The sequence below is a fragment of the Artibeus jamaicensis genome, unplaced genomic scaffold, assembly GCF_021234435.1.
Source record: "Artibeus jamaicensis isolate MK-2021 breed Jamaican fruit bat unplaced genomic scaffold, CSHL_Jam_final scaffold_1964, whole genome shotgun sequence".
NCBI classification, from domain to species: Eukaryota; Metazoa; Chordata; class Mammalia; order Chiroptera; family Phyllostomidae; genus Artibeus; species Artibeus jamaicensis.
This window is the reverse complement of record NW_026522030.1, coordinates 1,345,078-1,368,228: the sequence shown is the minus strand read 5'-3', so window position 1 is coordinate 1,368,228 and position 23,151 is coordinate 1,345,078. Positions and strand designations below refer to the sequence as shown.

Below are 23,151 nucleotides of genomic sequence, written 5' to 3'. Positions count from 1 at the left end.
GCTAGATTTAGAAATCTTTTGCTATTTTGGTCATATAGGTATAAAGAGAATTTTCATTGATTGTAATATCACAGAGCCATAGAATTTTAGAGCTCAGAGGCATATTGGAGATCATCTGGCCTAACCTTCTTGCTTTAAAAATGAGGAGGTTGAAGATCTGAGAGGATAAACAACCATTCAAGTTTATAGAATGAGTCAGCTTTAAACTTGCCCTGGGTCTTGACTGTGAACTAATGTACTCTGCCCTATACTATATATATCTTCGGATTCCCAAAAATGATTAACAGATTTTTTCCTTATGGGCATTTACAAGTTATCTTTTTCACTTCCAATTTTAAGTAGAGCATGAACATTGCCTTCCTTAGCAGCATAAAATTACACAAAAATTCCTCATATTGGGCAGAATTCTGATAGAAAACATCAAACTTACTGAGCCTTCCCAGTTGCAAAGGTTTATGAGACTCTTCAGCACGGAACCGATTTGCCAAGGCACAACATTCCTTAAAGGCTGTGATGCATCGTTCACCCAGCTTAATCCGGGCAGCTCGCTGTTCACAGGTTTCATCATCATTCTGATGGGCTCCATCATAACAACATTTCTTCACTACTATATGTTGGTACTTAGCAGCTGAAATGGTAATAACACAGTGCCCTCAGTGATACATAAAGTCATAACACCCCAGGCTTAGAAGGGATCTGAAGGGATACTTGGTTTCTCCTGCCGTCAGCCCCTCTACCCCCCACAATAGTCATGGCTAGTTGGCTGACCAGCCTCCCTTTGGAACTATTCTTGGAATGGGGAGAATGTGGCCTTGTGAGGTAGGTAGTCCACTCTGATTCATGTTAAATGGTTAAAGGGCTTCCTGCAACTAAGCTAAATATTGTATTGAAACTGACACCTTGGGTTCAGTACCCTCTGGCTAAAATAGGTTAACTATCTGAGAAGCCCTCTAATATTTCAAGATAGCTATCATCACTACTCAAGGATTTCCTTCTTCAACTAAATAGCCTATTTTTTTTTCAAACACTTCTTATGTGATATGGTTTGTGGACCTTCACTAGTGGCATAACTCTTCATTGTAAATACTCTAATGTGTCTCTCTTTTCATAGCATTAAAACTTAAAATGAAAGTTAGAATTAGAATAATTCACATATAAATGGAAGAAATTATTATATTATTGTGAACATGAGTTGAACTCAAGTCACTGCCTTCAGTTCAATATTTTTTTATTGTAACACTGCTGATTATCAAATTTCTATATAAAGAATCGTTTTAAATCATTTCTATTAGACTTGTTTCCCAAAGAGTAATCTAAAACATTATTAATTGTTAACATATGAAATAGAAAAAAGAGATTTCTAGGTATACCCCCAAGTTAATAAAATTATGGATTTTTCATAATAAAATGAAAGAATATGAATTTAATTGCTAGACTAAGTTTGTAGAGAGGAAATATTAGTTAATATAAATGACAAATAAAAGTTAATCTTTTAGATTTTGGAGATAGAAATAATACTTATGTTCCTCAGATTAAAATTATGGCAAATAAACTATTGTATTTATTTGGATTAATCTTTTTGAGAGAGATGAATTAGATGTCTATACATAGCTTTATTTTTGCCCATTCTATCTGAGTTAGGGGACATTAGATAATGTTGAACTTTCTCCAGCTTTTGAATGACAGGACCACAATATGAAACTCTTAGAGTACCTTGTTCCTCTATTTTCTGTTGCAGCATTCTTTTTGGCCTGAGAATTTCTTTACAAGTTTCACCTGCTTTTTAAAAAATGATAAAGACAAAGAGAAGAAAGAAAAAAGATTAAAATCTCAAGAAAGAAAAACTCCATAAGATTATGCAAGTATTTAAAATATTCACAAATCATTCATTCAAAAACATTGAGAACCTGCTTTCATTTAGACATTGCACACTATGCATCTTCATGTGACTAGTTTTACATTAGGAGAGTTCACAGTCTAGTGTTACACAGTTTGACTTGTTTGATCTGTTTGTATTTGAATCCTGCAACCTTTTTGATCTGTTCTTTATGGAGAAATAGCTAAGTGTTCAGAGTGGGCTAAGTTTTTGCTTGTTATGCTAGTTTTATTATTTGTTCCTTGTGTTATATTGTTACAAGTAATAGTATTAAGTATACCTATGAACAATTTTAAAACCATAAAAAGAAGATGATTAAGATGTGTTCCTTGCCCTTATGGAGCTCACAGTGTAGCGGCTGAGAAAAGAGGTATAATTAAGTATAAGAATGTGCAGTGATGCACTGCTATTATATTATTATAAATAGAACTAGTCCCTACAACATTCTCTCTATGAAAGGAGGAGGGAATGATCAGTTTTGGGGGGTGAGAGGTGGAGACAGAAGCCTCATAGAGGAGATGATTCTTACACTAGCTTCTCCAGGTTAGTAAAAGGGAAAGCAGTTCTGAAGAGGAAAGGCCCAGAGCTGTAAAAAGCCTAGCGCCACCCAAGAAACACACTTGGTTCTATATAGCTTAAACAAGGTAAAGTAAGGTAAGGTAGAGCAGGATGAGAAATAGTTGGAGAGAGCTGGGGAGAAGTTCACGGGAGGCTTTGAGTACTACACTAAAAAGGGCATACTTTACCTTAAAGGCTAATGAAACGTAGTATACAAGGGCATTACATAGTCATATCATTCTAAGATCAGTGTAGAGAATATTCTAGAGGACAAACAAAAGTGAGACCTGGGAGGCAAATGATTGATGTAAATTTCAGTATCAATTTGAAGCATAAACAAAATATGCTGAGCGTTTTACCATTTTCTCGGGTGTCATCTGCATTTGCGTTGGTGAGGAAGGTGAGTCCTGCCAGGTGGAATACATCTGCATTGTTGCGGCCACCACCTGCCCCACAGCCCAGGTCAGTCTTCTCTAACGCTTGAAATACCTGTCCAGATAGACAAAATGTTGAGCCTATTCAGGTGTAGAAATCATTCCTCTAAAGAACTAAAGGTATGAGTTATTTCATAGGTATAACGAACCTGTGAAATGCCCAGGCCGCTCATTCAGCAAATGGCCAAAGTCCATATTTCTCAACTTAATCCCTTTAGTTTGTTCTTTTATGTTTGTACATAAATACCTATTCAAAATTAAATCAAGAGCTACATCTTAAGCTTTGGTGAGCAGGTTCTTAAAAACTGAGCTGTGGTATTTTGTACTTAGAACACATGCTTCAGTTGATACAGTAGGTAGTTAAACAAACATGAGTAAAACAGGAATAATAGGCTAGGTATGGAATGTCACTAAGGAACAACATTTCAGGTGCCTAGCAATGGGAAAAAATTGGAAAACAAGTATTACAGGCTAGGACCTTATCCCCAGGGTGATCTTGCCATCCCTATCATGTTGCTCCTCATTCAGACTGGACCCTGACCTTTTTCATCACTGGTCCTGAGGTTCAGACCCCCAACCTTTCTTCCTCTAGCACATCAGTAGTTATGTGGTTTAGAACCTATCAGAGGAGGAACAAGGGGATGAATAGACTCACACAACACTCCCATACAAGCCCTTGAACAACCATTCCCTTAAGCAGGAAGCCCCTTAGGACAATGAGGTTCTGACCTACATCAGATAATCTCAGGAATAAAGCCTCAGGTCTGTTGATGAAAGAGACAGAGTTTTGGTCAAACTAGAGATAATATCTAGGCCTCAATTTTTTTAGATCCAGGTCCAGAAAAGCAGTGAAATCAGATGAAGTGACACAATGGCTGACATCAGGACCAGATGCAATGACTAATGACCTCCTCCCCTAGTGCCGATCAATCAGTAGAGACCATGATTCTGAAAGGACAGAGCTAGAAAGCTGATGAATATTCTATTGAGATACTGAGATCCTCCCAAGACCTCCCCTAAAATCCCCACCTTTGAGAATTGGATAAAAACTCTTAAGACAATGGACCCAGCACTCTCTCTGTCTCTGTGTCCCTCTATAGCAAGCCAGCACCTTTCCCCTCCCCTTTCCTTCCTCAGGCGCTCTCTCTGGAGTAGGCCTGTATGCCTGTGCTTTTCCCTCTTCTTCCCTGGGCACGTTATCTTTGCTTTCTGTCTCCTAATCTCCAAGGGTTCTTCTATTGCCTGTGTAACTTGTTTCCTGAGTCCCCACAGCTGGCTCACTTCTTCTACCTCTGTAACTTTCTAAATAAACTTCTTTACATCACAGTTCTTGACTCTGAATTCTTTCTTAGCGGGACTCAAGAACCGAGGTCTAACTCCACCGTTAATACAATCAATTTTATATCTTCTTCAAACAAAAGAAAAATAAATGGGTGAGTGCATAAATGAGTGGATTATAAAACAAATCAATTTTTAAGTTGCTTAAAACAAACAAACAAAAAGAATATAACCTCTTGTGTCTAGGGAAGGAGGGCTCTAGGCTCTAAGTAGGTGAGAACTCATTTGGGGTATTTATTCTAGTTTTAATTTTGACCCCAAATGTTTTTCTTCCTGAATGCTTTTAACTTTAGTTCCTTAGGTCTTTCTTCCTTGTTCAGAGAAACTGAAGCCTAGAAAACAGTAGCAGAGCATGAAGGAGATAAATGGGAACTTAGGAAAATTGAATCATTCTCAAATTCTTTTGTGCCATAAACTTTTATGAGAGTAGAAAAACAAAAAGAAACAAACAAAAAAACCCAGAGGTCACCTATCCAGTCTTCTTTTGTGCTGCTCCTATAATGCCCCTCTCCTCTGCCTGGCCTGCCCAAATCCCCAAACCCTCCCAACTGATGGCACTTGTGCCCATGAATATAATTGCTATCACAGTCATATGTTTTTAAAGTGCTTAACTCTACACTTATTAGAATAAGAAAGGATGGACTTGTTCTTTGGGGGAGTAACATGACAATGGCTTACCTTCCTAAGAACCACTATTAGAGTACAAATTTTGATTATGGAAAAGCAGGCCCAGTCTTCCCTTAACTCTTCTCTCATGACCTAGCCTGGGGCCACACTTTGTGAAGTACTGCATAGAGCCACCCACACAGCAGTAACCAGGACTATGCGCCACTTAACTTTTTCTAGGGACTTCTTGGCTTTCCTTTGGACTCCATATATAGCACTGTCCACTGCTGTTAAAGCCACCCAGGAATCTGAGTCAGTTTTCATATTAAAAGACACATGTTCACCTGGAGAATATACATCTGCTCCTGGAATCAGAGAAACCTAAAGGTCATTCGAAAAAGAAAAAAAAGGTCATTTTTGAGACAAATCTTCATAAATTGCTGTGTTTACAGTGTCTTTTATTCAAAAGAAAATTCAATTGTGACATAATTTATGGATTACCTGGAGCTGGTTGCCACATTTTTCTTCAATATTCATCCAGACTGAGTCAGAGACTAGTTCTGCTGTCTGCTCTCCTGTGACAATGTAATAGACCAGGAGACGGGCTGAAGGAACCATGTTCTGTGTCACTGGAATATTTATATTTTGGTAAGAGGAATCTGGAAGTTTCTCCCTTGTGCCAAAGTGAACAATTTTGCCCTTGGATAATATCTGAAAATAAAGAGTGGCAGCAACAATAACTACAAAAACAAAACTTTTGCTTTAGAATTGAGCTTGGAGCTGGAGTAGAAACTATGTAAAAGAAAAAGAAAGTTAACATGTATGAGCCTACTATGTGCCAGGAACTTTTATATTGACTTAACTCCTTTAATTCTTATATAACCAGTAGGATAGAAGTATTATTTCCATTGTGCAAATGAAGGGGCCGAGGCTCAGGCATTAACAAAACGCCACACTGATTTTAGTTCAAAAATCACATAACTAGCAAAACAGAGAGTTAAAATTTGATCCCAAATCTGTTTAAAGTCATAATGGTCATTAAAATCTCCTTTGTTTTACTGATTTTAAAAAATAGGCAAGCAGAGTGTATCTTATTAGGCGATTAACTTTTAAAGGCAGAGATCAGGTTCTAAATTGAAGGCATAAGTTGTTTTTTTTTTAAATTACAAATTACAGGAAGCCAAAATGTCCTCAAAGATATCTAAGTTGTCCTTAGCAGGACTGTACCCTGTAGACATTGAGTTTTGGTACGCAGCCCCTAAATAGGTCCCCTCATTCATCACAGTCAATATGATATTTGGTCCTCGTTTATTTTTTAATTTCCTTCTCCAAAAATGTTGACAAATCCATCACCATCTATTTGGCCTGACCACTGGAATAATTCACTCCAGTTCTTTGACAGTTGTCAGGAAGCCCTTAACATTCTTCACACATTCTTCCCTGGGCTTCACCAACAGGCTTGATTGACCACCTCTGCAAATATTAGGGACGTAATAAGGGATGTTATGCAGCTGCAGAATTGGAGCAGGTATGATACAACGCTACACTTAAGAGCAAGATTTGGGTTCTCCTTTTAGGCCAGTGAAATGCACATATTTTCAGTAGGTCTAGGTGTGTAATTTTTGCCCACGATATAGAGCGGAGGTGATGTGAGAATTTAATCAGGCTCCCTCTGAGGAGCAGTCAGCATCCTTTGGTGAAAGCAGATCACACAAGAAGGCAGAGGTTCCCAGTTCAAATCAAAATCTTCTTAGCTGAGTGACCACGATGAGTGCTTTAACCTCTCCATCTTTCAGTCCTCATCTATGAAATGGTAATGCAAATCATGCCCAATCTCAAAGGTTTTTGAAAAGCTGGTTATCAAATTAGATGATAAATAGTCATTAAAATGCTTTGTTAAAAATAAACATTAAGGGGTCATTCTATTGTTTCTCTATAAGTAAAAAAAAAATGTTCTAGGTGGGAGAATAAATAGATGTAAATCTATCATTTTAGTACTTACCAAGTAATTATAGTGAGTTATTTTGTCGATATATGGACTTTTGGGGGTAACAATAATATTAAGATGTTCTCCCACAAGCAAAGGTTTATAGGTTCCAGTCCAGTCAATATAAAGGTAACTTTGGCTGAGAGATGAATATGCTATTGCTCTGTAATCTTTGCTGGCTTGATTTTCTTCTGGAAGATCTGAATCATCAGTCCTGACCTAAAAAGGAACATTTCAGAGAAGACATGTGGACTATGATGAAATGTTTTCTGTGAAATATACCTTTTAAATTCCTTTATTTGTTTTATAAATTTCTAAATTTCATACCGCCACATGCTGAAGAAAGGAAAACCTCCGCTACTCCCATGTTCATACTGCTGTGGTATTAAGTGAGTTTACAAAGACTGTGGACAATAATTAGGATCATGTGGGATCGTGGGTTATGGTGGGAAAGAGAAAAATCCTCCTGGAACAAATACTGGCATCCTTCCAGAAATGTCATGGCAAGCTAGGGATTCCTCTTCTTATGGGTTGGGATGGCAGAAATTCGGGGTTGTAGTGGGGAGGTCATGAGGACCAGTGTCAGGGGCAGGGGGCAGGAGTTATGAATGGACATTACAAAGATTCTCTGGCCCAATTTCATTGTGAGATAGTGGCACAGAAGAGTGTGCAAAAACATGGGGTGGGACAGAAATGATGTAATGGCAGCAATATCCACCTTTGACGGCAAAGGAATTAGTAGTTCATGTTCTGGAGTGTCATATGCATTTGGTTTTCCTCCCAGTGCGCCACTAACTCGGTAAGTTATTCAAGAGAAGGTTGAAGCCTCTGTTTCCTCAGCTACAAAACGTCAAAGATAATATTCTCTAAAAAGGGTGTCCAACCTCAGGCCCATGGGCCGCACGTGTCTCAGGATGGCTATGCATGCTGCCCGACACAAAATCGTAAATTTACGTAAAACATTATGAGATTTTTTTGTGTGTGATTATGTGTCTCAATGTATTTAATGTGTGGCCCAGAGATGCCAAAAGGCGGGACACCCCTGATAGAGCTGATTAAGTAGGTATTAAATGCAATCTATCTAGAGCTCTTCGCCCAAGGCTTAGCATTTTGTAAGTGCACAGTAGATGACAATGAGTGTATGCACACTCCAGTCATTAACATGCTTTATTAAGTTATTCATTGTTTGCTTGGAATTGGACACTTAAATATTATTTGTTGGGAGAGTGATCCATGCAGTTAGGAAAAAAGGGAAGCTCCCACATTTAACTCTTTTATGAGCCTGAATAGAGAGAAAATTGGGGGTACTGGGAGAGAATAATTTTACCACTGACTTCCACTGCTATACCCATTCTGAAGCTTCTAGATTCTAATATAGTCTTATGGATATAAGAGAAAAGAATAAATTCCCAAATAAAAAAGTGATAGATTAATTTTCCTCTGGTGACTTATTTATTTACTCACTTACTTTTGGATGCACAACTGTTCACTGAACTCAAGCCCAAAATCTGCTGCATCTGTTCTGCACACTAGCCAAGACACACAGTCAAAAGTACACACTGTCCTAGAAAACTTAACAGAATTCAGCTCACGTTAAACTCCAGAGCTGTCACTCCAGTCGGGAGATTAACCACAAATAAAGCTACTCCATCACTGGAACCTGTTACACTTTTCTTTGGCTCCAAGTCAGCTGTCTCTTGGTTTTCATCGACCGTTTGTGCACTCAGGGTCACCGGCACCCCTCCTACTAATTCATCCAGTGAATCCTTAACTTGCACCTGTTTTGTCAGAACAGCCAAAATTCAATAAAACAGCTCAGCACTTGTTTTAAAGCACAGAAATTCTCAAATAATTTTCTTCCCCCCACCAAAGTATAAATTATTCATATTCAATTCAGTAAAGAGAAGCATGTTCTCAGCTTTAAAAAATATTTAATTCTATTTTGTTAAATCACTTTTGAATAGATCCTCCTATATAACAAGCAGACTCAGAACATAAATATTATCTTTTTAAACTGAGCCAAGTAGATGTAATAAGGTCTTCTGCTATCTAACTTCTGTGTTTCTTCAGTTGGTTTAGGACTGAATAAAAGAGAAAATGAGACAGTCACTCTGGGAATGATTCTCTTGGGTACGAGAAACAATAAATGCATCCTTTTTTTCTCTTAACCTCTTTCTCTCACTGCCATACATGTAATCATATATAATTTGCACAAAGATATATTTTATATTATTTTTGTATGTGACCTCAAAAGCCAATGACCTACAGTAAGTAATAAGTAAGACATTTTATTTATACTAAAGTTGATTTTTCAAAGCAGCTCATTTTCAAAGAATAAAACACTATGCTGCTCTGACTTTCAAAGCCAAGGGCAGGTGACAAAAATTTTTACTTGAAAAATCTATTATATATAATAAAATATATACTAAATATAATAAAATATAATTTAAAAGTCAAATGAATATTTTAATTTCATACTACTGCTTTTTAAAAAAAGGAAAAGTGCAGGAAGGAGAGAAAACATTAAATAGGAAGGAGGAAGCAAAAAAGACAGAAGAGAGAGGAACAGGACAAGTCGGGATGGAAAGGATGGAGAACATCACAGACAGCTGAGCTCAGTCAGAGTCACAGCCAAGGAAAATGCAGAGTAACAAGCACTCCATCTTCAGGCTTTTTAGGAACGTGCCACCAAATAGTTTTAAATGTTAGCATTTTTTGTACTATAGACTTATGGGGTTTTACTTACCTATAATTTAATGCAATGCTTCTTTAGCAAATGCCTAACACAGGCTGTCTTATTAAATACTGATACCTGCCCTAAGACTGAAGCTGACCTGCCATTTCCCACCCCTGTCCATGTCCACAGGAGGGCAGCTCTTACAGAATGAGTTCCCTCCACGATTTGCCTCTCTAGCGTTCTTCCCCCATTTGCCATACCCCAAGTTTTCTGTAAACAGAAAAAGACAATTATGTTCAGCGGTTTCCCCACCACCCGCCTTCATCTACCTTAATAGAATATGGAATTCCAGGCTTCAAGAAAAGAGGAGTAGCAACCAAATTCAGTTTGTAGGGAGAGAGGACATATCTGATGCCAGAAAATTCTGCCTCTTCAAAAAATCCACCTAAAGAAACGACAAGGATCATGTTGACCTTTTGAAGGAGGATTTTTATGGGGATCTATTTCATCTTGATGTCTCCACAGACTTATTCCTTCACTCACTCCATTTCTGAGCTCATTCATTTACCAGTCACAAGCAGGACACAGGTCTTGGTTCAGGGGGCCAGTGCAGAGAAGAGTTTAAATCTCAGGAGTTTCCAAAGCCTTATGTACAAGGTTTATATGTAGACATGCCCCATGTAGAATTAGAGCTATAGGACTGGACTGAAAAAAAAAAATGTAAAGAAGGGACACCGTGTTTCGCCAGTGGTCAGAGTTTAAGCTGAGTAAGTACAACAGATTAAGGAGAGAATGAAAGGGTAGGCCAGAGTCTGAGCCTTGGAAGGGGTTGAGCATTCAAGCGCAGAAATATGGAGAGAAATGTAGAGGAAGTCAGAAAAGAGCACTTGAAGGAGAGACTGCCCTGAGGGTCCATTGGCAGGAGCCCAGTGGTATCACCCTCCAGCTAAAATTTAAGCTAAACTGTGAAGAGTAACATACAAAGTTCTAGTGTCCACAAACTCCTTCCCAATATTACATCCCCATTATCCCCTATACTTCAGCTAACTAGATGATAATCTGTTATTCTCCAATGTCAAGATTCACTTTCCACCCTTGCTGGGTATGTTCCTCTATGGAGGGTGCCCCACTCTACTTCATCAACTAGCCCTGCCTCAAAACTCTGCTTATCCTGCAGGATGGTCATTTTTAGGACACTGTTCTTGGTCACTCAACCATCACCTAGGAGCTCACCTTCCTCTCAAGGTCAATAACACTATTTTGCTTAAAGCACACATGGAATTCCTCCTTGGTACAGAATTCTTTGTTTACCTGTCTTACAACTGATACTAGTATGTAAGCCACTTGCAAGCTGGATTCACATTTGGAAGCCTGCATGTTTAGCAACACTCTTTGACTACTTCATAAATACTTATTAAAATGAATTGATTTAAAATAAATTCAGGAAAAATAAAAGTAAGAAAGAAACATTATTAAAATAATGTCAAAAACAATAGCTAGCCAGGGCAAGGAGTGTGAAGTCATCATCATTCTCCAGCATCTATTGAGCATCTGATATATATAAGGTGCTCAATATCTGAATAATTACCTCTATTCTTCACTCTGCTATCCTAGAAGCACAAATTTAAAGAAGTGGCAAAGTACTTAGGGATCATCTGGTTTAACTTTAATTTTACAAAAAAAATAGATGCAGTGTGGTTAAATTATTTGTTCAAAGTTAGTCGGGGGGTTCAATATAAACCTAAAAATATAAATATTAGAATCAAGACATACCAGAAGACCATTTGACTCAGCTTGGAATAATAATTAATAACTATTAAAAACCACTCGAGTGGAACCGAGAGCACTATATAAGATATTAAGGATGGTAATAAAGCAGTAGCTGGAGCCAAGAAGGAGAAGGAAGAAGATGAGGAGGAGGACAGCCAATGCTTACATGGTCACTATGTGACAGGTACTGTTTTAAGGGCTTTGGATATATTGACACTTTGATTCTCACCACAACCTTATGAAGTGTATACAATTACTGCACCCATTTTAGAAACATTACTGCCTCCAGGTTTAGATAGAATTCCTGAACATTACAGCTGGAAAAGGCTGTAGGAGGCATTTGGTTCAACTTCATCACTGCACATATAAGGAGACTAAAACAATAATAACAACAACTTTCATTTGCATAGTACTTTATCAAGCATTTTTACATACATAATTTTGTTTTTATTTTGTTTCTCACCAGGTGAGAACACTGGGGTGCCAGAGGTTCAAGCCAGATGGCCTGCAGGGCCACTCAGAATATCAGCTGGGCAGGTATTATCCTGCAGTTGAGGCAATGGGAACCCAGTGACTAGGGAGCGGCAGAACTATATTCTAACCCTGGCTTTTAGTAATATAAAAAGTAAAATTTGACTCTAAAAGAAAACAAAATATGAAAGAACTGTAGAAATTATTTCTACTTTTAATATACTGTCTAAAAATTTGCCAAGACAAAATACAAAGAGAGAAACTTACCCGTGGACTCCACAACTGTTACACCAATATAAAGGTACTTATTGTTTAACTCTTCCAGACTGCCATAGGACAATTCTTTAACTGCTGTTTCAGAGTTAAGTGTGACTTTAGCAATTCCATTTATCAACTTTTTAAAAGGGAAAAAAATGAAAGTGTTATTTTAGAGAAAAACTTATAAGGGAAAATTAACAAAATATGCTTTTACTAGCCTTTCTAGTGATGGCCAATGTCAGAAGAATGGTTTATCATCACAAATACAGTGAATGATGGGGTGCACAATTAAGCCCAGAACATTATTTTCTAATCGAGTTTACAGAATTATAGATGTGGAAAGTCATAAACATCATTTGATTCAATAGATCTTTTGTTGTATTAACTGACAAAAACATCTTCTTCCAACCCCTAAGTCATCATCCATCTTCCCAGGCCTCTCAGTTTACTTTTGCTTACTTTGTTGGGTTTTATATTTAATCTGTGCTTAGTGGCTCACACATTAAAACACTAACTTAAAAACATACAATGGGAGCGACCTGGGTCGCCCCGTCCTGGTAAACAACTAAGGCTTTGCTCCGCTCACTTAACAGCGCGAACAGACCAAAAATGGCTCTAGGACAACTCAGAGCCCCAGAACCGATAGACCTAAGTGATGAAGAAATAGCCAGTCTTTCAGATGCACAGTTCAAAACACTGGTTATAAGGATCCTTACAGAACTGGTTGACTTTAGCCACAAATTAGAGAAACATATGGAAGCTAAATTAATTGAAATGAATGGGGATACAAAAGATTCCAATAGTAATGGAAAGAAAATTGGGACTCAAATCAAGGGAGAGAACCAGAAGGAAGAAAAAAAAATGATCAAACAGAAAGGAATGAAGAAATAAGAATTCAGAAAAATGAGGAGAAGATTAGGAACCTCCAGGACATCTTTAAACGTTCCAACATCCGAATTATAGGGGGTACCAGAAGGGGGAAAGGCACAACCACCAGTTGAAAAATTATTTGAACAAATAATAAAGGGAGAATTTCCCCAATCTGGCAAAGGAAATAGACTTCCGAGAAATCCAGGAAGCTCAGAGAGTCCCAAAGAAGTTGGACTCAAGAAGGAACACACCAAGGCACATCATAATTACATTAGCCAAGATTAAAATGAAGGAGAGAATCTTAGAAGCAGCAAGAGCTAAGGGGACAGTCACCTACAAAGGAGTTCCCATCAGACTGTCAGCTGATTTCTCAAAAGAGACCTTACAGGCAAGAAGGGTCTGGAAAGAGGTATTCCAAGTCATGAAAACCAAAGATCTACAACCAAGATTGCTCTACCCAGCAAAACTTTCATTTAGAATGGAAGGACAGATAAAGTGCTTCTCAGATAAGACCAAATTCAAGGAGTTCATCATCACCAAGCCCTTATTATATGAAATGTTAAAGGGACTTACCTAAGAAAAAGAAGATAAAAAAGATGAACAGTGAAAGGACAGCAAACTCACAGTTATTAAGAACCACACCTAAAACAAAAGCAAACTAAGAGGATAGCTAGATCAGGAGCAGAACCATAGAAATGAAGATCTCAGGGAGGGTTAGCAATAGGGGAGTGGGAGGAGGGGAAGGGGGGGAGAAGGTACAGAAAATAAGTAGCATAGACAGTAGATAGAAAATACATAGGGGGAGGGTAAGAATAGTAGGGGAAATACAGAATCTAAAGAAATTGAGACACATGTTCATGAACTAAAGGGGGAAATGGTGGGGGAGGGGTATGCAGGGTGGAGGGGAAGGGAGGGGGGGAATAGAGCAAATGTAATGGCATAATCAATAAAAAAAAACATAAAAAAAAACCACAAAAAAAACCATACAATGGGTAAAGGGATATACGGTTAAGCCATAGCATTTCATTATTAAGCACAATAGTAAAATAGATTTGCCTTATTTTCTCTTCTAAAATTAAATAACTTGAAACCGGGATTCTTGTATCATTTAGCTTTAAATCTCAGTGTCTAGCATGGAATCTTGCATTAAAAAGAGGCATCTAATTTACATCTTGAATAGATAAAACTCTTTTTAAAAAGCAAAAGTGAAATAATTGATGACAGAAACTACAGGAATATGCCACAGTGGGCAGAATGACATGAGCCCTTATCATCTGCGGTATGTTGCAAAAAACAGTAAACAAGGGAAAAGGGGACCAGAGCTCTAATCTGGTCCCCACTTCCACTAGCCCTTAACCATGGACAAGTAACTTCCCAATGGATTCATTCACTCCCAAATACATATACAGCAGTGCCTACTGTTTGACAGGAACAATGCTGGCTCTGAGCATGTAATGGGAACCATTCAGACCCACAAGGAGTTTAGTGTAAAAAATGACAGAGAAGTAAATAAAGCAATACAACAAAGAAGGGTTTCTCAACCTCGGCACCATTGACTTTTTGGAAGGATAACTCTTTGTTGTTAAGGATAACTATAGGAGTTTAGCAGCATGCCTGGCCTCTGCCCACTAACTGCCAGTAGCATCCTTTTCCCCAGTTATGACAACCACAGATGTCTGTGGACACTGATTGCCAAATGTCCCCTTAACAGTAAAAGTAGTACCTGGCTGAGAGCCACTACAACAAATTGTCGAATGTCCTCTACTAAGAGAGGCTCAAGGGCTAAGGGACTAAGGCAGAGGCAGTTCATCTAGTTGAGAGGAATCAGGGAGACTTCCCAGAGAAAAAGTGTCAAGGTTGAGACTTAAAGGTCAAGGAGGAATTAGCCAGGCAAAGAAGAGGCAGGAAGGGACAAAGAAGGACAAGAGCATTCCCAAACAGGAGCAGCACTGCAAAGATCTGGAAGCGAGAGAGATAGTGTGAGGGAGAGAAAGGGGGGAAATGGCACGGGATAGGCTGGCTGGGGGGCTAACGTCACGGAAAGTGGATAATGAGAAGCCAGTGAGGTTTTTCAGCTTCCATTTCCCATAGCTATATAAACTGAGGGACTGGACTGAGGGATTTTGAAGTAATTTCCCATATCTAGCATTCATGACATATCTTTGGGTAAACGTCTGAACATCTTACCTTTTTGCTCTGCAATGCATTTTGCATCATGTTTTTATTATCATCATGTAAGTCCTCTTTTATTCCAAAAGAGATAAAAACATCAGCCTCACTGACAACTTTGTTATAAAAATATCTGTCAAATGATAATAGCAGAAGATTGTTTTGAGTTTACAAAAATAAAATTCAGATAAATTAACAATCTGAAATCACACAGAGCAACTGATACACTTTAAATTGTCTTCCATCCACTATTACATTTCATCCTCATAAAGCTACAATAACAAAGCCAAAGTGCAGATTTTATTACTATGTGCCTGATGGGAAAACTGATCTTGGGGAGATCAAAAGACTCAGGTCTGGAGCTCTTTCCTACAGAACATACTACTTCCTAGATGATCAGGGGGGAGCTGTTTCCTCTTCCCTTTTACATCTTTAAAAGCAGTATACCCAATTTTACTGTTATATTAGATAAATTTTATTTTAATTGTAACTACACATTACTTTTTTTAAAGGTTTTATTTATTTACCTTTAGAGGGGAAGGGAAGGAGAGAGGGAGAGAAATACCAATGTATGGTTGCCTCTCATGTGTCCCCTGCCAGCAACTGGCCTGCAACCCAGGCATGTGCCCTGACTGGGAATCGAACCGGGATCGTCTGGTTTGCAGGCCTGCATTCAATCCACTGAGCTACACCAGCCTGGGCATGCACATTACTTTTGTAGTTTAGAGTTAAAGTGTGAATAAAGAAAACTTTCTATATAGCATATAATACTGTATCATGAAGTAACTTTCCTTATTCATAGCGTGAACAAATAGTGTCTCCACTAGAAGAAATTAATTTCCATAACGCCACATCAGGTGAGCCTTTTATGTGGTTTAGACTAAGTAACAAACACTCTATTTTAGTAATAAATGCTAGTAAGAGAGACAGGGTAGCTTCTAAGGGGAACCACAAACTGTGTGACTTACTAGCTGTCAATCTTGGGCAAATTACTAAACGTTTATGGACCTCTTTTTGTTTGTTTGTTTGTAAAATGGGGATAGTAATAGTATCTACCTCACAGAATTTTCAAATGATTAAATGAAACAATATAATGAAACAATATATACAGAATGCTTCAAAAGTGTCTGACACATATAATTATATAAATTGGTTATTATAAATAATTATATGATATTGTTATTTTTAAATGACCTAAACTTTTTGTGGCTTGTAAAACTAACCCCAATTTTCCACTTTCCCACATATCCACCATCTTTGCAGCTCCTTCTATGCAAATCTGTTTCCTCTGGGCTGGTATCATAACTTGCTTTGGACAAAAGAGTGTTGTGGCCGTGATGGAGTGCCAGTCTCAAGCTTAGGCCCCTAGGGGACTTTTATGCTTCTATATTCTCTCTCTGAACTTTTTTTTTTTTTCTGTTACAGGCCAGCCTTCTGGATGATGAGATATGCATGGTCCAATCATCCTTGGAGCTTCAGTCAACTGCCGGTCCACTACCACCTATATGAATTAGACCTCCTGAGACCAGCCAGCCTCCAGCTGACCTGCCAAATGATTGCAGGCATATGGGCAAGCCTAGCTAAGAAGAACCTAGTCCAGATCAGCAGAAATGCCCAGCTAACCCATAAGTGGTTGTGATTTTAAGGCATTGAGTCTTGAAGTATTCTTATGCATCACTGCTTGGTTGATTAAGCCATTAAAAAGTGCCAAGGAGAGAGGCTTCATATCTGATTCCCAATATCGCAAGTCATGCTGGTTCCTAAAACAACACCATGTCCTTTAGAACTTTTTTTTTGCAGGTAAATAACCAACAAAGCTAAAATCAGAACCAGCTCACATTACAATGGGCAAATAAACTATAGGCTAGGCACGATATCTCCTCAACTGGTCAATCCCAAAGTCATGGTAGACATTGCCAGTAAATTACAGATCTCAGCAACACACTGCACCTTAAAATTTCACAATGTTCCATGTCAATTACATATCAAGAGAACTGGAAGAAAAATCACAGATCTCGCTTTGGGCAATTTTCACCAATAAGAGCTGGCACTCAATTTAGCTGGATAACATGAAAAATAAACAATTTTCTTACCTTGCTCTTATAGTAATTTCAAAATTATTAAACTTCTTATGGCCAATGAAACTACTTTCTGGTTCTATTGAGACAGAAAAATGTGGCAACACTGAAAATAAGAAGAAAAAGGCAATGTTACCACTTAAGAACAACCTTCCTTCTGGTACAGTTGATGGACCATCAACACAACATTCAGCTGTCATCATTGCACCAGAAGCACTTTGTTTATACTTGGATTTGAGCATTTGTTATAAGCAATTGTTTATTTCTCTGACTAGAGTATGGGCTCCTTGAAAACAGACTGTTCTCCATTTATCTTCATATATCTCCCCCCTCACCCTTCTCATAAGTCTTTTTTTTGTCTCTGTAGATTTTGCATTGTTGTTTTTATTTTCACTTGTATCATAAGTCTTAAACATAGTCAATGCTTAACAGTGTTTATTAAATTGAAAATAAAAAATTCTTGCTTATTTAATGTTTCCCTCTTTTGTCCAATAGATAAAATCAACCCAATTCCTAAATTCCAGCACAAAACTCTAACTTTAGTCATGAAGAGAGAGGTTATAATTAACTATAAGAAATAATATCCATGCAAAATTAAAACTTAGAGCAGAAAACAGTTGTTTTCTTTCTATTTTTTGGTACCTTGATTGCCCAAGAGAAAACAATATCTCTTGTTGAAATATCACTGCCTTCTCTTTATACTAACTCAGACTGTGTACGAGGGCTTATGGATTCTAATTCCATTAACCTACACAACAGTTAATAGAAAATTGGGTGATAGAGTGACCCTGAGATTGTGGACAAACAATGCCAGTCACACAAGTTTCAGTGGGATAGCGGGCTTTGGATATGGCTCATGTGTTTTCTAGATGGTGAAGGCTAGAAGAAAAAGAACAATGTAATTTGTTGCCCTGGGTTGCATTCCTGTGTTATCAAAGATCCATGCAGGTGTGGTCTCTCTAGGATATAAAGTGCAAGGAAATATTTTACCCTTTCATCTAATACCCACTTGTCATGTAGGAGGAACATTCCTGTTAGCAGTGACATACCAGTGAACAAAGACACAAACTCTGTCCTTAATGCACTCACAGTCAAGCAGAGAAGACAGGCATAAGCCAAAAAAAATTACGCAGATAAACACCTAACCCACTGTTATGAAAACTGGTACGAAGAAGTACAGAGAATCCTACTCAGGAAAGAGAATGCAGGGAAAGCTTCTATGAATAAATGAATTTTCAATTGAGACTGGAAAGATGAGTAGGAATTGCCAAGGCAATGAGGGAGGGGAAGTGTGTAGGCAGATGGGACATCATGCACAAAGTCACCAGTGCAAGAGGGAAGCGAGGGCAAGAGTGGTATGTAATGAGGCTGAAAAGGGGAAGGCCAGCTCAAAATAATGATCCTGACTTTCATTATGAAAGAAATGAGGAGCTACTGGAGATGTTTCAATAATGAAATAATATGATGAGATTTGCATCTCAAGATTATTTTGGCTAATGCCAAGGGCAAAGAGTTGGAAAGCAGAGATAGCAATTCAGAGGCTCTTGCAATAATCCAGGAGAGAGCCTGGTGATGAGTCAATGAGGGTGGCCACAGGTAATAAGAGGTGGATGAATTCTAGGTATATGCAGGAAGTGGCAAAAACACTTAGAAGGAGGGAGGTTGGTTGTAATTACATATATTGAACACCTACAATCCTCAAAGTTGAGTTTAATTGTAACAAATTTGTTGTCACTGTTTTGTTTGTTAATTGTTCAAATTTGTCTATTTATTTTCCATATTAACAGTCTCCTGGGGATTAAAAAATGACTTCAAGCAAAAGAAAGTTAAATTTGATATCAGAGCGCACAAATTATCAAGTAAACAACTATTAAAATGGAAAGATCAAGCTATTTATATGTTCATTAATCCATTAATATGATTGATTTCAAAATAATAATATCTTTAATTTCCAAATAAATATATTAGGAATTTGTGAACCAGAAGGAAAATAGCACTGGACTAGAGGTGAGGAAATCCAATTGTTGTTCCTGTCCTGTCCCTAATGGATTGTAATGACTTTAGTAAACTAGCTATTAGTCTTTCTGGGTTCCACTCACCTCATCTCTAATTAAGTTTCTCCTAAAATCATAATTCTGGAAAAAGACCTTAACTAGTCAAACTCCTCCAGAGGCTAGGTCTCTTCAGGTTCTATGATGAGGAACACGGGTCCGGAGAAGTCAGTTTGCTTACTCAAGGTTAACAAGACCATGCTGAACTAAAGCCTCGGCATTGGGATAACCATGTCCCTCCACCTCTCCACCAGTACATCTAACCATACCACTTGGCTCTTTCGTCTTCAGGGAATGATTCTGCATTAAGTTCATTAATGAAAATAATTATTGTAACTCATTATAGGTAAAGTTTTAATTGTCAGAAATTACCATATTCTTTAACTTCAAAATATGCAGTCCCAGTTGTTGAAAAGTCCTCTTTGTATTTAGCTTGAATTTTCCACACACCATATCTGTGAAAGCAAAATATTTAAAATTACAGAAGTCATCAAATAGTTTTAATTTACCTAGTGGGAAGCTAATCAATTTCTGTTTTAAGGAGGGAGAAGTAAGTAAAGATGTATATAGCCTAAGTAATTGTATTTTATTTGCAATAAGCTGAAAAAATTGAGTGCTTTCAGGATAAAATAAACTGTTTAGTAATTAGTTTTTCAAACATTGTGTTATTTTTTTCAGGTATTTTATCTTAATACTATCAATAACTTTGAATTAAAGAGATTATGATACTTGAGAATTTACTTGATCTTGGAGCTTAATTATACTAACATAATATTAAAATCTATACTACAGTAGAAAATTCATAATAATGTCTCTAGAAACATGTAATGGAGGTCAAGCCAATCCAGATGATAAAATTCATACCTCGCGTATAAGAAACTGGAGCTGGAAACAAAGTATGGCTTGTTTAAAGAGAAAAATGACCTGAGTGTAATTAAAAACTTTCAGTCAAAAAGCAAAACTAAACACTGAATTAATGACTGGAGATAAAAAATAAATAAGATAAATGAGTCCCTGTCTTCATAGACCTACTAGACCATGGGGGTTTAAATTTTTTACTTGTGCATTTACTAGTAGCCTGGACTTGGGGAAGTTGCTTAACCTCATTTGTGGAATGGGAAAGATAGCATCTACTTTGCACATTGTTTATGCAATCAATAAATTTAATTTTATCATTATCATTAATTCACTGTGCCTGTTCTATTGAAGTGGTGGAGATATAACAGTGAGCAATACAAACATGACCGCTTTTCTCACATGAGTTTACAGTCTGCTGGGGAATAAATGGGCAAGTATTGTAAATAACTAAATAAATAGTTGCAATATTAAAATAAGTACCACTAAGAAAATAAACAAGGGAATAAAAGAAAGAGAGGGACTATATTAGATCATGTGTCCAGGGATAACCTCTTCGAAAGGGGAGGATTTACCCCATGTCCTACAGAACGGGAAGAAGCCAGCCTTATGAAGAATAAGAGGAAGCACATTCTAAGCTGGGGCAGGAAAGTCCTGGCCATGAGAGGCTACCGTGGCTGACACATAATCTGTCACAAAGCAAATGGCACAAGATGAAAAAATGGTAACAGCTGGAGGAATGATAACAGTTATAAAATAGGTTAAATTCTGTGCTTCAAAGCATGTAATATTTTCAAGAAAGTATACAATTTAAAATTTATCTGATATATTTAATTCCCCCAATTTTATCCAAGTTTCTAGATGATCGTCTGTATAGTAAATTAACTGCAAATCCCCTTATAGAGGGTGGAGCAATAAAGACCATAAAAAGATTCTGCTTTAAAGTAATACTGTAGCCATTTTTAGGTACATCTATTTTATTTGCCCACTCTAAGCTCCTTGAGGGCAGGGACCGTGGAGTCTTCATTTCTATTTTACATCTCTCATTCCTACTGTACTTTGCACATACCAGGAATGTGTTCACTAAATATTTATTACATTGGATTCTGCTTAAATTAGATTTCGTTTAAACACATTCTTAAATCCTTTAACATGAGGCCAAGTGAAAGAACATCTGAGAACATCCTCTTTCTTAAAATTTCATAGCCTATGCAGAAAAGCCTCCAGAAGAGTAATATTTTTATAACTCTCGCAGCAAGACATAGGACTACACCACCTTTTTAGTCTGATAGTCTACTAGATTTCCATAAAGAGCGAAGGCTGATGGTTTTGATTTTTTTCGAAAAGCCCGAGGTCTATTTTTCACTCTTCCAAACTTTAATTTCTGTCTGCAAAGCAGATTGACAAGACGTTTTAAGAAGTCCCACACCACCAAAATGAGTCAAGCTTCTCACTGCTCTTTAAAAGCTTTTGCATCTCCTAATTAAAACCACAATGAGATACCACTTTACACGGGTCAGGATGGCTATCATAAACAAAGCGACAAGCAACAAATGTTGGAAAGGTTGTGGGGAAAAGGGGACCTTAGTTCACTGTTGGTGGGATTGCAGACTGGTACAACCATTATGGAAAACAGTATGGAATTTTCTCAGAAAAATAAAAATCGACCTGCCTTTTGACCCAGCAATTCCACTGCTGGGATTATATCCTAAGAATCCTAAAACATCAATTTCAAAGAACCTATGCACCACAATGTTCATAGCAGCACAATTTACAATAGCCAAGAATTGGAAGCAACCTAGGCGCCCATCAGTAAATGAATGGATCAAAAAACTGTGGTAGATATATACAATGGAATTCTATGCAGCAGAGAGAAAGAAGGAGCTACTACCCTTTGCAACAGCATGGATGGAACTGGAAAGCATTATGCTGAGTGAAATAAGCCAGGGGTTGAAAGACAAATACCATATGATCTCACCTTTAACAGGAAGCTAAACAACAAAACAAACAAGCAAGCAAAATAAAAACAAAGACACTGAAATAGAGAACAAGGGGACAGCGACCAGAGGGGAGAGGGGAGGGAATTTAAGGGGAAAAAATGGGAGGGATTTAGAGGAACAAGTATAAAGGACACAGGGACAATAACTAAAGGGGTGGAAATGGGAGGGAGGTGGGGAGCATGGGGCGGGGTGGGCTGGGATGGGAGAAATAGACAGAAAACTGTACTTGAAAAATAATTAAATTAAAATAAAATAAAAAGATTTTGCATCTCCTCATTTCTTTTATACTGACACTCTTTGTTAACACCAGGTGGTTTCATTTGATCTGCCTCACCATCAAAAGCTCTAGATATGCTTTTTAGAGAAAACTTAATCAAAAAATATTTTTAAATACTTAGGATTAGGTGGAATCTTGAAATCAGGAAAAGAGATAATTCCAGTATAATCATTTTCTTCCATAATGTCAACACCTGATTCATCAGGATCCTTTGAATAAAAACAAACAACATCAAAGCACATAAACCACATTAAAAAGTTAACTGATTATATTATTTCTGATCTACAGAAATATTTACTAACAAATATCCATGTCTTCAAATTCAATATGAAGGAGAATGATTATTTAAATGTAGTGAAGATAAATAAGGTTTATTTAAGCCACTTCCCTCCCTCTTTCCCCTTCTCTATCTCCCTACACACACACACACACACACACACACACACACACGCAAAAGTAAACAGCAGCATCCAGGTATCCTAGCCTCAGTTATCTAGAGATGAGACTCAACTCTCTGTGGTATAATTAAAAAAAGAAGTGTAACAATAACTGATGTTATAATAAATCAAATGTGGACTTACAGGCTTTATAGCATCTAAATTTCTTATCTGTTCATTTGAAGTTTTTAAAGCAAATATACTATCGAATGCATTTATTACCTAGATACTTTATAGCTGCAATATATTCCTTTTGAGCTTGATAAAACATTCAAAATAGTTAAACAAACTTTAAAGTTTTCATAAAGCTTCCCCATAAGCTTCCTTTTGTGTGTGGGTTTGAAAATTATTGAAATGAGGTTTCTTATTGTCTTTGGACCACGTGTAAAGGTCCATTTTGGTCTTAACACAGAAACTGACCACCATATGCTGTGACTGA

General features: G+C 37.5%; 1 protein-coding gene across 2 annotated transcripts in view; it reads right to left on the bottom strand.

The window, feature by feature from the left end:
* Positions 1-23,151, bottom strand: part of C5 (complement C5) — a 92,054-nt gene that overhangs the window by 54,705 nt on the left and 14,198 nt on the right. Inside the window, exons 5-17 of one of the 2 annotated variants that reach the window (XM_053656159.1) lie at positions 22,393-22,484; positions 19,516-19,598; positions 17,108-17,198; positions 15,033-15,147; positions 11,985-12,111; positions 9,806-9,921; positions 8,392-8,577; positions 6,815-7,018; positions 5,314-5,523; positions 5,044-5,193; positions 2,794-2,923; positions 1,714-1,779; positions 431-628 (exon numbers count right to left, since the gene is read on the bottom strand). In XM_053656159.1, coding sequence (XP_053512134.1) covers positions 431-628; positions 1,714-1,779; positions 2,794-2,923; positions 5,044-5,193; positions 5,314-5,523; positions 6,815-7,018; positions 8,392-8,577; positions 9,806-9,921; positions 11,985-12,111; positions 15,033-15,147; positions 17,108-17,198; positions 19,516-19,598; positions 22,393-22,484 — 1,768 coding nt within the window. The remainder of the gene's footprint in view (positions 1-430; positions 629-1,713; positions 1,780-2,793; positions 2,924-5,043; positions 5,194-5,313; positions 5,524-6,814; positions 7,019-8,391; positions 8,578-9,805; positions 9,922-11,984; positions 12,112-15,032; positions 15,148-17,107; positions 17,199-19,515; positions 19,599-22,392; positions 22,485-23,151) is intronic. The other variant, XM_053656160.1, reaches the window with a different exon arrangement.